We start from the raw sequence: 15,167 nt of genomic DNA, 5'->3' as shown, positions 1-15,167 counted from the left end.
GGCTTTAATAGAGAAAGTCAATTAACAGTTTATTTTAAATTATTTGTGTATCAAACTGTGCTTTCATGTAAATTATACAAAACATGTAGGCTGTGTCCTGAAAATTTAGTAGAAAAGTTGTGGTTTCAAAACAGCACATAACCTTTTCCCATCGGAGTAACATATGCCTATAGATTCCACTTTGCAGGTATTGGGGAAAGTGCTGAGTGTACAGTGCTTTGCACTTAAGTCGGTGGAAGGGTTAAACCAAATAATATTTGTCATCCCCGATAAAATATATTCAACATAAAATTTGTGCAAAGATCACTTTTCCTTATCATGTAATTGCTGGTCGCAATCACCTTGTGTGGATTTGATTTAGTGAGGAAACCGTTGTGCATTAAACACGAAGCCGTCCGTCGAGTCTGGGCCTATACATACACTCAACTATCCCTCCCCTGAGATACCTCAAGATTGACAGAACTCACAAACCTCATCAACCTGTGCCATGGCAACCACCCTAGATACACTAACCTCATCCTTTTTTTTGTGGGGGGAGAGGAGACTGCCGTTTCAGATGATGAGCAGTGGTTGCAGCCGCTAGGGGCGACTGCATATAAAAGAGTGATGCATTGAATTTACACACGTACTGTACTAAGACCTGGGAAAAAACCTTAGGTCATTCAAGTACAAGGTAAAATTGAGTTGAGACGAGCATGGTGCAACGAGTTTCGCAGAGTAGTTATAAATTACAGAATGCACCTTGCAGTTTGTGTCGGTTGACTTTTAAGGGTTTGGATCAAGACTTTTTGTACGACACGAAACACAAATGTCCACAGATTTACGTTAAACACGGTTTAAAGATAACGATGGTAGAACACTTCCATTAAAATATTACTTACAGAGGTGCTGTAGTTTTAAAAGAAATGAGTAAAATAAAACACAAAAATAACGTTTTGTCTCAGTGAGATTTAAAAAAAGATTCAAAGAATGATGTTCATAAATACAAGTTCATCTACGCTGTTGTTAATGTCAACAATCATGGCTTATCTGAAGTAAAAGTCTCAAGTAAATTTTAACTGTTTTTTCAGTTTTTAACTTCCTTTGAACCACAGTCTGGTCCACAAGTACGACATGTCTGATGTGTACATTCCTAATTTGGACTGTGAATTTGCCTGTTGGCCGTCGCAAGTGATCAGATCAGTTGGCCATGGGACGAGGGTTTGCAAGAGTCAAGGGACGTTTGCAGGGGAGTGGAGGGGGGGGGGTGATTTGAGAAATCTATTGGCCCCTTAGTGTCACAAGTAATCCTGCTGATCTGTAGGGGTTGCATACATGTACACATTGACAGTGTACTCTGTTAGGCAGCCAGTGGCTCTTGTGTGTGTGCGTGTGTGTGTGTGGGGAGGGGGGGGGGTGTGATTTGAGAAATCTTTTGCCCCCGTAGAGTCACATGTTATCCTTCTGATCTGTAGAGGTTGCATACATGTAACATTGACAGTGTCTGCCCGCCGTTAGGCAGCCAGTGGTGCTTTTTTCCATTTCCCTACTGCCGTCACCTTTAATCGGAGTCATCATCATCTGATATTTCAGGGGTCAGAGAGATTTTCTCGTCCTGAAAGAGTTAGAGAGAATGATAAATTTGGAAAAAGGGGGATCACGTGAGGGATTGCAACATTCATAACAATTTTGTTACACAACTGGGTGTTATTTGTTTTGAAGTTTCCTCGGATTACATTGTTTATGGAATCGCTGAGATTGTATTTTTGTCAATATGTAAAAATTTTCAAAATTTTACAAAACAAATGTAGTCATGAAGTTGTGATTCATGACCAAAGTCAGACTCGTACAAAGATCTCTCACAATTGTGGTAATTGCGACAGGGTGATTCATTGAAGACCAAGTCTGTGCAGTTCCTTCAGCAGCTAGTGCATTTCTGCTTCATTCCAACAGAGAATCAAAATAACAATAACAAAGAACAGTAAGAGGAGAATTGGAAATGGGGGCATGACCAGAAAAGCCAAAGCTTGTGGTTCTGAACAGAACTGTCTGTCTTCCAGTTTAAAGACACTGGACACTATTGGTATTTGTCAAAGACTAGTCTTTACAGTTCGTGTATCTCAACATATGCATAAAATAACAAACCTGTGAATATTTGAGCTCAATCGGCCGCCGAAGTTGCGTGATATTAATGAAAGAAGAAAAAAACCTTGTCGCACCATGGTCACACAAAGTTGTGTGCTTTCAGATGCTTAATTTCGAGACATCAAATTCTAAATCTGAGGTCTCGAAATCAAAATCGTGGAAAATTACTTTCTCGAAAACTACGTCACTTCAGAGGGAGCTGTTTCTCACAATGTTTTATACTATCAACCTCTCCCCATTACTCGTAATCAAGAACGGTATAATAATTATTTTGAGTAATTACCAAGTGTCCAGTGCCTTATAAAGAATCTAACCATTTCTCAGTGGATTCACCACAACTCATCGTACATGGTTTTAGACCGAAACGTACCAGATATCCACCGTGCGAGGTTTCAAACCCTGTGTATGACTGTCACTATCCATATCAATAATGGTTCTGAAAAGAACTTTCCCTCCTCCATTAAAAGAATCTAACAATTTTTCAGTGGATTCACCACAACCCATGTACATGGTGTTAGGCCGAACGGTTCGAGATTTCCCTAATGCTAAGTTTCAAACCCTGTATATGACTGTCACTATCCATATCAACAATGGTTCTGAAAAGAACTGTCCCTCCTCCATTAAAAGAATCTAACAATTTTTCAGTGGATTCACCACAACCCATGTACATGGTGTTAGGCCGAACGGTTCGAGATTTCCCTAATGCTAAGTTTCAAACCCTGTATATGACTGTCACTATCCATATCAACAATGGTTCTGAAAAGAACTGTCCCTCCTCCATTAAAAGAATCTAACCATTTTTCATGGGATTCACCCCCAACTCATAGAGGGATTATTTTCATGCACATGGTGTTAGACCGAACCATTCAAGATATCCACCATGTGAGTTTTCAAATCCTATGTATATAACTGTCCCTATCAATATCATCAATGCAAACAGTCAGTTTGGGATGATGAGATAGATCTGTCAGTCAACAATCTCTGGCTCTTGTTAGCACTACACTTGAGTGTGGAGATTAAGCCATTAATCTCCAGCTTAATTGACACTTGTCTAGCTCAGGCTCTTCGGAGTACATTGCTGTCAGTAGACGTGGTTGTCAGTAGGGATCTATCAACGGAAGATTGGAGCAGACAGAGTCTGGACACTTGGTGGAGGAATTGACTGAAACCTGTATGATTCAGTTTGGTTTTATTTCAAAATTGTCGCAGGTTCTCCTGCCTGACCTTTCAGTATTTGTAATTGATTTTGGTTTTAAATGATTGATTAACCAGGCCATCCCGCCATGTGATATCGCGCTGTGAAAACACAAACAGTGCACAGTTGTGCCACAATTCACAAACTGTGCTGTTGAATAGTTTGAGTTGTTGGAGTTATGGGCTTGCGATGACAAGGTTGTGGGTTCGATTCCCCCAAGCTAACCACTGATTTCACAATGACTAGAATAAGTATTTTATAGTTACTGAATCACAATTCTTGATTTGTGCAATTCATAGACATTAAACCAATGTTTGTATTTAAGAGGTTGGCTGTTGGGGGGAGTGCGACAAGGGTTTTTATTCTTCCATTATCATCTCGCAACTTCGACGACCAATTGAGTATGCATGTTGAGATCCACCTCGTAAGAAAACTGGTCTTTGACAATTACCAAAGGTGTCCAGTGCCTTTAAGTCAAAAGCTTCAAAACCTGTCTTAAAGTATAATTTAGTAAGCACTGTATAAATACTGTGAAGAAAACGCAGGCAAATCACCCGGGTGGGATTCGAACCCATGACCTTTGCATTGCTAAATGCAGATGTAATAGATGTTAAATTTGCATCAGGGATAAAGAATATTCATTTTTGTTTTTACCCATACACCGATGTGTGTTAGCACTGTATACTCAGTACTTTCCCGAGTTTCACAGGCATTTTACTCGGAAGGGATTCAAACCCACGACCCTTGCAATTCTAAAGCAGTGTCTTACCAACTAGAATGCCCGGTAGCTAGTGGCAGTTCGAATCCTGTTTTGGCAGCGGGTACTGTACAACGATATAGACCACCAAGCTACCCTGATGGCTAGAGACACCTCTCCTGTCCTCAAGCACTTTGAGTTCGTTGTTGGGTAGATACAATGCTCTATATAAGACTCTCGTATTATTAATTTCATACATAGGTATTAGATCCATTACAAATATGCTATAGTCATTACCCTACAAATGTATTAACTCATCATACAAACCTTGGACTCTGACAGGAATGGTTGAATGGTTGCCTGGCCAAGATGTTTTTGTCATTCGTCAAAATTATGGATTTTTTTTTTTTCAAAGCTTCAGAAGATTTTTAAGATGTTGACTAAGTGTTCTTTGACAAGAGGAATGGATTAAACTTGCTTTTTTGTTTGTAATTATTATTTTCATTTGAGGTTTAGTTACAAGCTTCCAAAAGGAAGATCAAAAAGACATAATTCGGAATGTGCTCCTCCCCCCCCCCTGAAAAAGAAAACACATAGTGGGCAGATCTCATCACCAGTGTTTTCAACTTCTTTTTAATCAGTATTAAACATCACAAGTATTTGATTTGTTATTTGTTTATTTGTTTTACTTTTTACTTGAGGCCTGAAGTTTTTTAATATTTGAGCGAGAAGTTACCTCTTTCTCAAAAACTATGTTACATCAGAGGAAACTGTTTCTCACATTGTTTATACTACCAACAGCTCTCCATAAGTTGTTATGCTGACAATTATTTTGAGTATTTAAAAATGGTGTCCAGTGCCTTTAAAAGGATTGGCCCGACCACATACCTTTTTTTTTTATCATTCATGGTCACCCTGTAAATTATACATGTACATGTAGGCCTACACTGTCCAAATGTCATAAGGGATTGTCAATGCCACCTTGTGCATCAAGGCTTGCTCCTAGCACTTAAAAAAAAATATATGAGAAGAAAAAAACTGACATCACGTTTGATGGATCAGTCTGGAGGTGTCTAGTTTAATTATTCACTAGCAGCTAGTCGGTGCTCTCAACCAACTTGGGACAAAGAATTAAATTTTAATGTTTTTGTTCTGCTTTTTCTTGCTAGAAAGTGCAGAGTTGTGCACTTTTAAAGGTATGGTCATAGATTGTTAGAATGTAATGCTGATTTAGAGGCAAAGCTATAAAGGAAGATACAATAAAGTCATGTGTAAGTTTTAGCTGAACACAGTGTCTACTTCCTGAAAAAAAAAACTTTCACAGTAGTTTTACCCAAACTTGGGACCATCCATGTTTAGCCAGCTGACTCTCACTGACAGCAGGGTACCAACCGCATATCTGGTAGCTATACAGTCCAGAACGAACTGAAACCTTCAGAAATCTGAGAAAAGTTTCATGCATTAAAGGCAGTGGACACTATTGGTAATTACTCAAAATCATTATTAGCAAGAAACCTTACATGGTGACGAGTAATGGGAGAGGTTGATAGTATAAAACATTGTGAGAAACAGCTCCCTCTGAAGTGACATAGTTTTCGAGAAAGAAGTAATTTTCCACAAATTTGATTTTGAGACCTCAAGTTTAGAATTTGAGGTCTCGAAATCAAGCATCTGAAAGCACACAACTTCGTGTGACAAGGGTGTTTTTTTCTTTCATAGTTATCTCGCAACTCCGACGACCAATTGGTTCACAGGTTTGTTATTTTATGCATATATTGAGATACACCAAGTGAGAAGACTTGTCTTTGACAATAACCAATAGTGTCCAGTGTCTTTAAAGATTTTTCAGACTCAAATATTTTTTGGTGAACTTTTATTCAAATTATAAAGGGAATCCTTTCTCAAAATAGTTTATACTTGAACTACCAACAGCTAAAATGCTTCTCACCAAGTAAGAAGGTTGGTGACTTTTTTAGTAACTTTTATTATATCAGATCAAATCTTTAAAGGCAGTGGACACGATTGGTAATTACTCAAAATTAGCATAAACCTTACTTGGTAACGAGTAATGGGGAGAGGTTGATAGTTACAACTTTGCGAGATACGGCTCCCTCTGAAGTGACGTAGTTTTCGAGAAAGAAGTAATTTTCCACGAATTTGATTTGGAGACCACAGCAATAGATTTTGAGGCCTCAAAATCAAGCATCTGAAAGCACACAACTTCGTGTGACAAGGGTTTTTTCTTTCATAGTTATCTCACAACTTTGACGACCAATTGAGCTCAAACTTTCACAGGTTTGTTATTTTGTGCATAAGTTGAGATACACCAAGTGAGAAGACTGGTCTTTGACAGTTACCATAAGTGTCCAGTGTCTTTAATCTTTTATCCTACCTCTAACTAAAACTCAATCTTTATTTGTTCAACCTAGAGTAATGCCAACAAGTTGTACGCATTCGTACCCAAGAAGATATGACCATATTATCAAGAAATTGCAAAAAAACCTCTGTTTTTGTACTGTAGGATGTTTATATTCTGTAGTTATGGGTAAAAACCAAAATTAATATTCTTTATCCTCGAAGCAAATCTAACATCTCTTATATCTCTGCGCTACCTCGGTAGTCTAGTTGGTAAGACACTGCTCTAGAATTGCAAGGGTTGTGGGTTCAAATACCACCCGAGGAACATGCCTGTGATATTTTTTCACAGGACTCGGGAAGGTACTGAGTATACAGTGCTAACACACATCAGTGTATGGGTAAAAACCAAAATTAATATCTAGTTATCTTCTTTCCTGAACTATGAAAGCAGTTTGTAAAGCGGTTCTCAGACCCATTTGTGAAGATAAGTGAGGTATAAATGATGAACGAACGGAGTATACAAAAGAAGTTGCCATATTTTAATGAACACACACACATGTATGAAAGGCATGGTCTGTGTATGCAGGGGGAGAGTTGAAGAGTCTCATTGGATGCTACTGAACTGTTGCTATGGTAATTTCTTTTTTTATTAAACAGATCAATCAACATAATAACTTGACCATTCAAATAAATAATACAATATTTGCAATCGTTTAGATTGAATGTACATTATGCATTGACAATTATAACTCTGCTGAAGTGCTCAATAATTTAAAACTGCTTGAATTTATTTTGCCATTCGCAGCGTTTGATGTATCTGCCACTCGGTACATTCTGAGTTATGTGGGTAAGTCGGGCAAAGGATTCAAACCCACAAGTTTGTGCAATTGGTGTTTTTTTCTTTCATTATTCTCTTGCAACTCTGATGACCAATTGAGTCCTAATTTTCACAGATTTGTTATTTTGTGCTTATGTTGGGATACACCTAGTGAGAATACTGGTCTTTGACAATTACCAAAGGTGTCCAGTGCCTTTAAGCACAATTCAGGCAAGTCAGTGTAAGGTGCTTGCCCTAGTCTGCAAGGTCTTGGGTCTCAGGTCTCAGTCAACCAAGGTTCCACTCTTGTGCACTTTCAGAGAGTTTTTCCCAGGTACCTTGCAGCACTATTGACCTACAGTCTGTACTTCTAGTATTGCACAATGATATTTAGTTTCTCATCTCTTAAATACTTAATCTCCTGAAGGTGATATCCCATTGCATTTCACCCCAGAACAATATCGCATTACTAATGAGCTCTCTGGTCTGTATCCTTGCATGCCCTCAACTCTAAGATGGATGCTTGGTGTCTACTGCACTAGCTTAGCCAGCAATATTCTGAGACCCACCACCACCAGCATAAAATAGACTGTCTCAGTCTCAAGTGTTTTCAAAAACAGAAAACAACTCAAATGAAGACTGTTCTTTTCTATCAGATCAAATCTTTAATAGATGAAAATTTGCATCGGGGATGAAGAATATATATTATACGTTTTGGTTTTACCCAATATACATGTACACCGATGTGTGATATACATGTATACTCACTGTATACTCAGTACTTTCCTGAGATCTTGAACAAAAATCACATATTACTCGGGTGGGATTCAAACACACGACCTTTGCAATTCTGTCTTACCAACTAGACCACCGAAAATTCCCAATAAACTAGAACATCAAATCTTCTTTTCTAAATTCTATTTATACAAAATTCTCAGCAGTTATTTGTTTAGAAATACAATTTCAATTGTTATAAATAATACAAATAACTTGTATTAAAGGCAGTGGACGAGACTGGTTATGTTTTAGAAATCCCATTTGCTTATTATGCCAACATTTGTAGGTAAATTATGTATGCGTTATGATAAAATGAACCTCAGTTGGGCAAATCTCGTAATAGTCTGGTAATATTATCTGGTTTTCTTTGTTGGTTTGTTCAATAAGTTTTTCTTTCATATACTTAATGGCTCTTGTGGACCCTAGCAGAACCTTTTTGTAATCATTTTCTGTACCAAGAGCTAATATGAAAAGGAGAGTCTTGAATTAATAATAGGAGATTCCTTAATAGCATTAATCTTTGTTGATGTATTCCTGGCAGCATTCTTGGGACTTTCATTAAAAAGATTAGGGAATTCAGGAAGAAGAGGACGAATTAACTACAATTACGCATGAAAATTGGTTGAAACATAATGCGGAACATCAGGGCTCGAATTTAGAGATACATGTAAAATCAACAAGATTGCAGGATTTGCAGCTTAAAATATTTATTGGACCAGAAAAGAGCGGAATCAAAATGAGAAAAACACTATCTCCACAGTTTCACATTTGAGATGTTTTTGAAACAAGCACTAGTTTTTTTTTTTTTTTATGCAAGTCGCCAGACACAAAAGGCCTAAAGGCCACTTCAAGGTGTGGGCTACAATTAATTTTTTTTACAGAGGCCATTGCCACCTACTCCTAGGGCTAAAACAGGGTTACCCCCTTTTACACTCCATACGGATGTAGGCTTGGGTATAAGTCCGAAGCCTGGCCGGTAGAGCAGAAAGCACTACCTCCCCAATTTTACGTAGCAAGTGTCACGACCGGGATTCGAACCCACACTCTGCTGATCAAACACCAGATTTTGAATTCGGTGCTCTTAACCGCTCGGCCATGACACGCCACAAAGTAGAAGATTTATATCATTTGTCTTATGGGTAATTCAATATACTCAATGAATTTGAAAGATATTTGTGTCATTCGTTGAATTTTAAAATGCATTGTTATTATTAAAAACACGATACTAAAATTACTGGGCCCCCCGCATGTGGTTCAGTGTTGATTCCAAGGCAAGGCCCAGGGTTCAATTTCACAAAGATAGTCCTAAGTTAGGACTAGTCCTAGGAGTTGTTAAAAACTTAAGGCTAGTCCTACTCGAGATAAGACTAGTCTTAACTTTCTGTGAAATCCACCCCTTGACTGATTCAACCATTCAGAAGTTAAGTTGCTACGGAATAATAGAGAGCTTCGACTTGAGTGTTTTACAAGGTGGTCATCTCAAACGGAGCCCAGATGGAAGTAGTTCAAACATTTGTTTCAGATTGTGGAAATCACTGGCAAAGATGAATTTTTCTCAATATCCCTATTTAGATCCATACAATGTTCTAATGTTAAAGAATGAAAAAGCACTCTTTGAAGAGCCATATGAAGGACAACTCTTTTTCGAGTGGTCTTCCACTCTTTCAGATTGAAGTTTGCATCATTTTGAGTGATTTTTCACTCTGTCCTGGAGTGAAACCCCTCTAAAAGAGTGAAATAACCACCACTCTTTTTGAAGAGCCATATGAGGGACAGTTCTTTTACATTTAGAGTGTTGACTTCATACACATATTTCTCAGTAGGATTGCCTTTTAGAATCTAACATCATAACCAGGGCCCAATGTCAAAGAGCTGCTTCAGCACACAAAGCAGCTAAGCACAAAAAGGGTTACCAGAAATATAGGTTACCAGCTAAAATACTATTTCATATGTACAAGCACCACCTGTGACTGGTACCCTGCTCATTTTGCTTAGCAGAAAATTGTTCAGCAATATTCAGTGCTTAAGCAGCTCTATGAAATTGGGCCTAGAACTTGTTTTTTGAATCTACCTTTAAACTCGACAATCACTGATTTGTAGCGTTTTATGTTTGTTTTCCTCTTTACAGTACTGGTACATCTCAATTCACTACAGACATGACTCCCAGAGGCAGTATGAGTTACGATGCGAAACGGAAGGAGAATGCAACGCATGGATAGATGCAATTCAACATTCCAGGTAAAAAAAAAACCCAGGGACGACCGAGTACAAGGCCTGGCTACAATGACGTCAATGCCTTGTTGTTGTTTTAAAGAGCAGAGCCTCTTCGTCATAAAGCTGAAAATATTATTGCTTAGGGAGAAATAAGCGGGTGATTAATTTGACACAAGGGCTTAATTTAATAAAGCCTTCCCTAAAAACTTGGTGAGCAGAGCTAAATTTTGCTTAGCAGAGAATTGTTAGCAGCCAAACCTTCCGAAGTTTTACATTGTCCTGATCGGTATATTAGGGTAAAACCAAAATTAATATTCTTTATATCTGATGCGAATTTCCACTTATTCAATCGTCGTTGCGGTAGCCTCTAGCTACCGGGCAAGTTGGTAAGACACTGCTCTAGAATTGAAAATGTCGTGGGTTCGAATCCCACTCAAGTAATATGTCTGTGATTTTTTTTTTCACAGAGCTCTAGTAAGTACCAAGTATACAGTGCTAGACCAAAATTGATATTTATTCTTTATCCCCATTGCAAATTTCCATCTGTTACAAATAGCCATAATACCAACAGAGCTTGATCAATCACCACTTCATGTCCTCATCTCGGTGTTCCTCACCAAACATAAATGTAAGATGTCTTGTCATAGACACAAGTTGTTAAAGGAACACGTTGCCTTGGATCGGTCAAGTTGGTCTTTGAAAAGCGTCCTGTAACCATTTGTTATAACATCGATATGGTTAGAAAGATGTTGTAAAAGTAGAATACAATGATCTACACAAATATGCCTCGAAATTGCGCGGTTTTCGTTTAACCTCGTCGACAAACACGGTCGGCCATTTATGGGAGTCAAAACTTTGACTCCCATAAATGGCCGACCGTGTTAGTTCGCGACGTAAAATGAAAACCGTGCAATTTTGAGTGATACTTGTGTGGATCATTATGTTCTACTTTTAAAATATCTTTCTAACCATATGTATTTCATAACAAACTGTTTCAGACGCTTTTCATAGACCAACTCGTCCGATCCAAGGCAACGTGTTCCTTTAACAGATCATCAAAAACTTACCCAAATACATACAAAAATAATAATAATAATAATAATAATAACAATAATAATAATAATAATAATATGAACACTTGTAATGTGTCAGTATCCATCACAAGGTGACACCCACAGCGCAGTGAAAAACACGCAGACAGAATGAAAAGAGATTAAAATTAACAAACATGGAGGAGACAGTAATATCATACACCTAATGAAAGAACAAGTGTGTTTCGAGCGCATTCATGAAATCGCTGACAGATGACATGTTATGGATATGTAGTGGCAGATTGTCCTGATGCGAGGACAGTTTCAACATGTGAACATTTTAACATCTATTATAATATATGTGAACATTTCCCAAGAGTTGTGAGTTTTGGGAACAAATAAATTAAAGCAAAACGCAGAGTCACTTTCAATTCATCCAAATTGCTCAGCTGGATAGACCAAAACTGCCTAGCAGAAACATTGAATTGAATTTAATTTAATTTAATTTAATTTAATTTAATTTAATTTAATGGTTTATTCGTCAAGTATATAAAAATACATGAAATTTACAATCCTATTGTACAGCAACATATAACATATTCAAATGTAAAATTGCATAAGTTATCCCACAATACCACAGAAAACAATAACCTTAATAAAAGCTCATTAAAATTTATATAAAAAACATACAAACAAACAAACATGTACCCGGTCGTAATACAATGTGGTTCTGGTGGCTTTGAATCTTACCCTGTTAAGTTTTTTTTGCTAAGCAAGTAAAGCTTGTCAAACATTGTTTATTTTTTTTAGTGTCGTGGCCGAGCGGTTAAGAGCACCGAATTCAAACTCTGGTGTTTCTAAACAGCAGAGTGTGGGTTCGATTCCCCAGCTGTGACACTTGTGTCCTAAAGCAAGACACTTAACCATTGCTTCGTCCTTCGGATGGGACGTAAAGCCGTTGGTCCCATGTGTTGTGTAACACATGTAAAAGAACCCAGTGCACTTTTCGAAAAGAGAAGGGGTTCGTCCCGGTGTTCCTGGCTGTGGTTGCTGTATGCGCCGTAGCACCTTGTAAACCCTTATAAAGTGCTAAATAATTGGGTCTCAAAATTCATCACTGCAATTACCAATCTTTCTGAAAGTTTGTATATACTCAGCGCCTTGAGTACCTTGTTTGGTAAATACGTGCGCTATATAAGACTGTGTAACAACTACTATCCCTTAAGGCCATGTGTACTAACAGTCAAAAGTAAATTAGTAAAAAAAAAAGCAATAAGAAAAAGCCATGAATCAAAAAACAGGAAACAGAAGACAAATCTTACAAGGTTGAATGAAAAGTTACTCAAATATAGGCCCTAAACCACATCACAGAGGCAGGGTGCATGATAATAAAACATGAACAAAACCAACTCTTATGGACACAGACTTACACCATCGCACTGCAGTTAAGCAAATAAACATTAAAAATCTGAGATAACTTTCAAACAAGATAAAATAAATAGGTTTTTATTGAGAGGATTGTTTAACGAGAGTGCAACTGCACTGAGGATAATTTCTGGTCAAAGTTTATGAACCATCAATCATGATACTGATCATGTTGCACAATGATTGCTACACACATGTACACCTATAGGGAGTTGGATCTAGTCTTAAAAACGTCCCAACTTGGCGGCAGATATCAAAACTGGATGAGGGGAATCTATCATTCTCATTTGTCATCAAGCCCCGGGGGTTACATTTTTAATGATGATGTATCACTACATTCTGGATGACATTCAGAGCTGTTTGGCTGTGAATATTTCATGGGAACTGCCTTTCCTGTTTGTTCATAGTAGTCAAGTTTGAAGAACTGTCATCAGGGTACCTGCCTTGCATCCCCAGAATCGAAAAATTAATGAGTTTGGAAAGGTTTGAAGTTTAAGAGACGCACAGAGAGTCTTACATTCAAAATACTGTTTTTGCGTCCTCCAATTTAAAGGTAGTAGTTACAGGGATCTAAGGCAGTAATGCCAGGAATCTTAAAGGCAGTGGACACTATTGGTAATTACTCAAAATAATTATTAGCATAAAACGTTACAAAGTAATGGGGAGAGGTTTAGCGTACAAAACATTGTGAGAAACGGCTCCCTCTGAAGTAACCTAGTTTTTGGAAAAGAAGTAATTTTTCACGATTTTGATTTTGAGACCTCAGATTTAGAATTTGAGGTCTCGAAATCAGGTATCTGAAAGCACACAACTTTGTGTGACGAGGGTGTTTTTTCTTTCATTATTATCTCGCAACTTTGACGAACAATTGAGCTCAAACTTTCACAGGTTTGTTATTTTATGCATATGTTGAGATACACCAAGTGAGAAGACTAGTCTTTGACAATTACCAATAGTATCCAGTGTCTTTAAGAACATGATGTGAGAGTATTTGAAGAGAGCTTTTAAACCTATCAAGTTGGCTATTTCCATTTATCTTAAAAATTTCGTCAAGATACTTAACTGTGATAGTTGATGAAAATGTTTGTCAAGATAATTTACTGTGATAGTTATAGGTTGATAACTTTTGCGAACATTTGCTCTTAAAATTTTAAAGTTGATCAAGTAAAAAGAACAAAAAATTGTTTACGGTCTTGTGGATTTTATTCCCAAATTCGAGCCATAATACAATATGTACCTTGAAAACTGACCAACCTTTTCTTTGAACTGCATGAGGGAAGTGGACAGTTTTGGAATGGTTATGAATCGATGTATAGGTTTTGGTTTTTTGGTTTGGCATTCTCAATATCTATCAGAACGGTCCTTTACAGTAGCCCTTCTCTATCCTTCTTCAGAATATTAGTTGATATTCATAAATCCATCAAAAAGCATCCAATATCTGCGTTTCATTAAAACCCTAGAGAGAGAGAGAGCCCGTTACCTTTCCCAGATTTCTCTAATTACACGCCCGCCTGCCTCGAGTGTGAATTTATCGACTCTGAGAATACACTGCAATAAATACTACCAAAAAGTCAAGTGACTGTCCAGCATGCTGCAATCACTGTAGCTGTGGGTACGGTTACACGCGCCGCGTCCTTGTAACCAGTAGAAAGAGGTGTTGAATCTGAAGACATATCGTAAGGAGCACTGCTCAAGAAGTCACGACTTGTCGGGTGCTCCGCTGCCGCAACAGCCCCATAAGAACATCACTTAAGATTACGTTTAAAATATGCTACGTGCTTATGTTTCATGTTGATAGTGTTATCAATAAGGGAGATAAGTTGCAGTGTCACTTACAGTTGTCTGATTTCTTCTAGTGCCGGCTGACGTCTTGCAAGGGACAGCTAGATGTGCAAAGTGAAGGCCCTGCTTGTAGTGCGATACTCAAAGGGCTGTTAAAGAAACACTACAGTCATTGATAATCATACTGAAAATTCATATAAAAATAACGCAAGAAAAAGGTTGATGCTTTTCTTCTTGCAAGGGCAAGGGCAGTTTGGTCTTACTCTAGGGCATCTCTATGAGGGAATGTACGTTACTGGAATATTTCAAGGGACACCAAGGCACCTGGGGCCAATTTCATAGCGCTGCTAAGCACAACAATTTAGCATTAAATTTGGGCCTTGATAAAAACAGAATTACCAACCAAATTTCCACGTGGTTTTGAGGATAAACAAACAACAGCTGAAAACAAGTAACAAGCAATATGCAACAATTGGAAATAATGGTTGGTAATCCTGTTTTTATCAAGGAAGAAATTTCGTGCTAAGCAAATTTGTGTGCTTAGCAGCGCTATGAAATTGGGCCCAGGAGCATGGAGGCAAGTGCCTCCAGGAAGTATCAGGCCTGGATACACTTTTTGAAGCTCAATAAATATGTAAATTAAAGGATGTGCTCAACTTTGGTTGGGTCGGAAATGTGATTTTTTTTACAGATTAACACATAGTGGACATCTTCCCTTGAAATATTTTTGCTGGAAATGCTATAGTA

The 15,167-nt window shown here is 37.8% G+C and overlaps 1 protein-coding gene across 4 annotated transcripts in view; it reads left to right on the top strand.

Moving 5' to 3' along the window:
- LOC117295309 (ras-specific guanine nucleotide-releasing factor 2-like) overlaps positions 1–15,167 on the top strand; it is a 95,669-nt gene that overhangs the window by 22,266 nt on the left and 58,236 nt on the right. For all 4 annotated transcript variants that reach the window (XR_004519676.1, XM_033777869.1, XM_033777868.1 and 1 more), the window contains exon 3: positions 10,097–10,206. Coding sequence is in view for 3 of the 4 variants with exons in the window: in XM_033777869.1 (XP_033633760.1) it covers positions 10,097–10,206 (110 nt within the window). In the remaining variant the exon portion in view is untranslated. The remainder of the gene's footprint in view (positions 1–10,096; positions 10,207–15,167) is intronic.

The sequence above is a fragment of the Asterias rubens genome, chromosome 10 (genome assembly GCF_902459465.1).
Source record: "Asterias rubens chromosome 10, eAstRub1.3, whole genome shotgun sequence".
NCBI classification, from domain to species: Eukaryota; Metazoa; Echinodermata; class Asteroidea; order Forcipulatida; family Asteriidae; genus Asterias; species Asterias rubens.
Note: the sequence above shows the minus strand (reverse complement) of the source record. Positions and strands in the feature narration are given on the sequence as shown.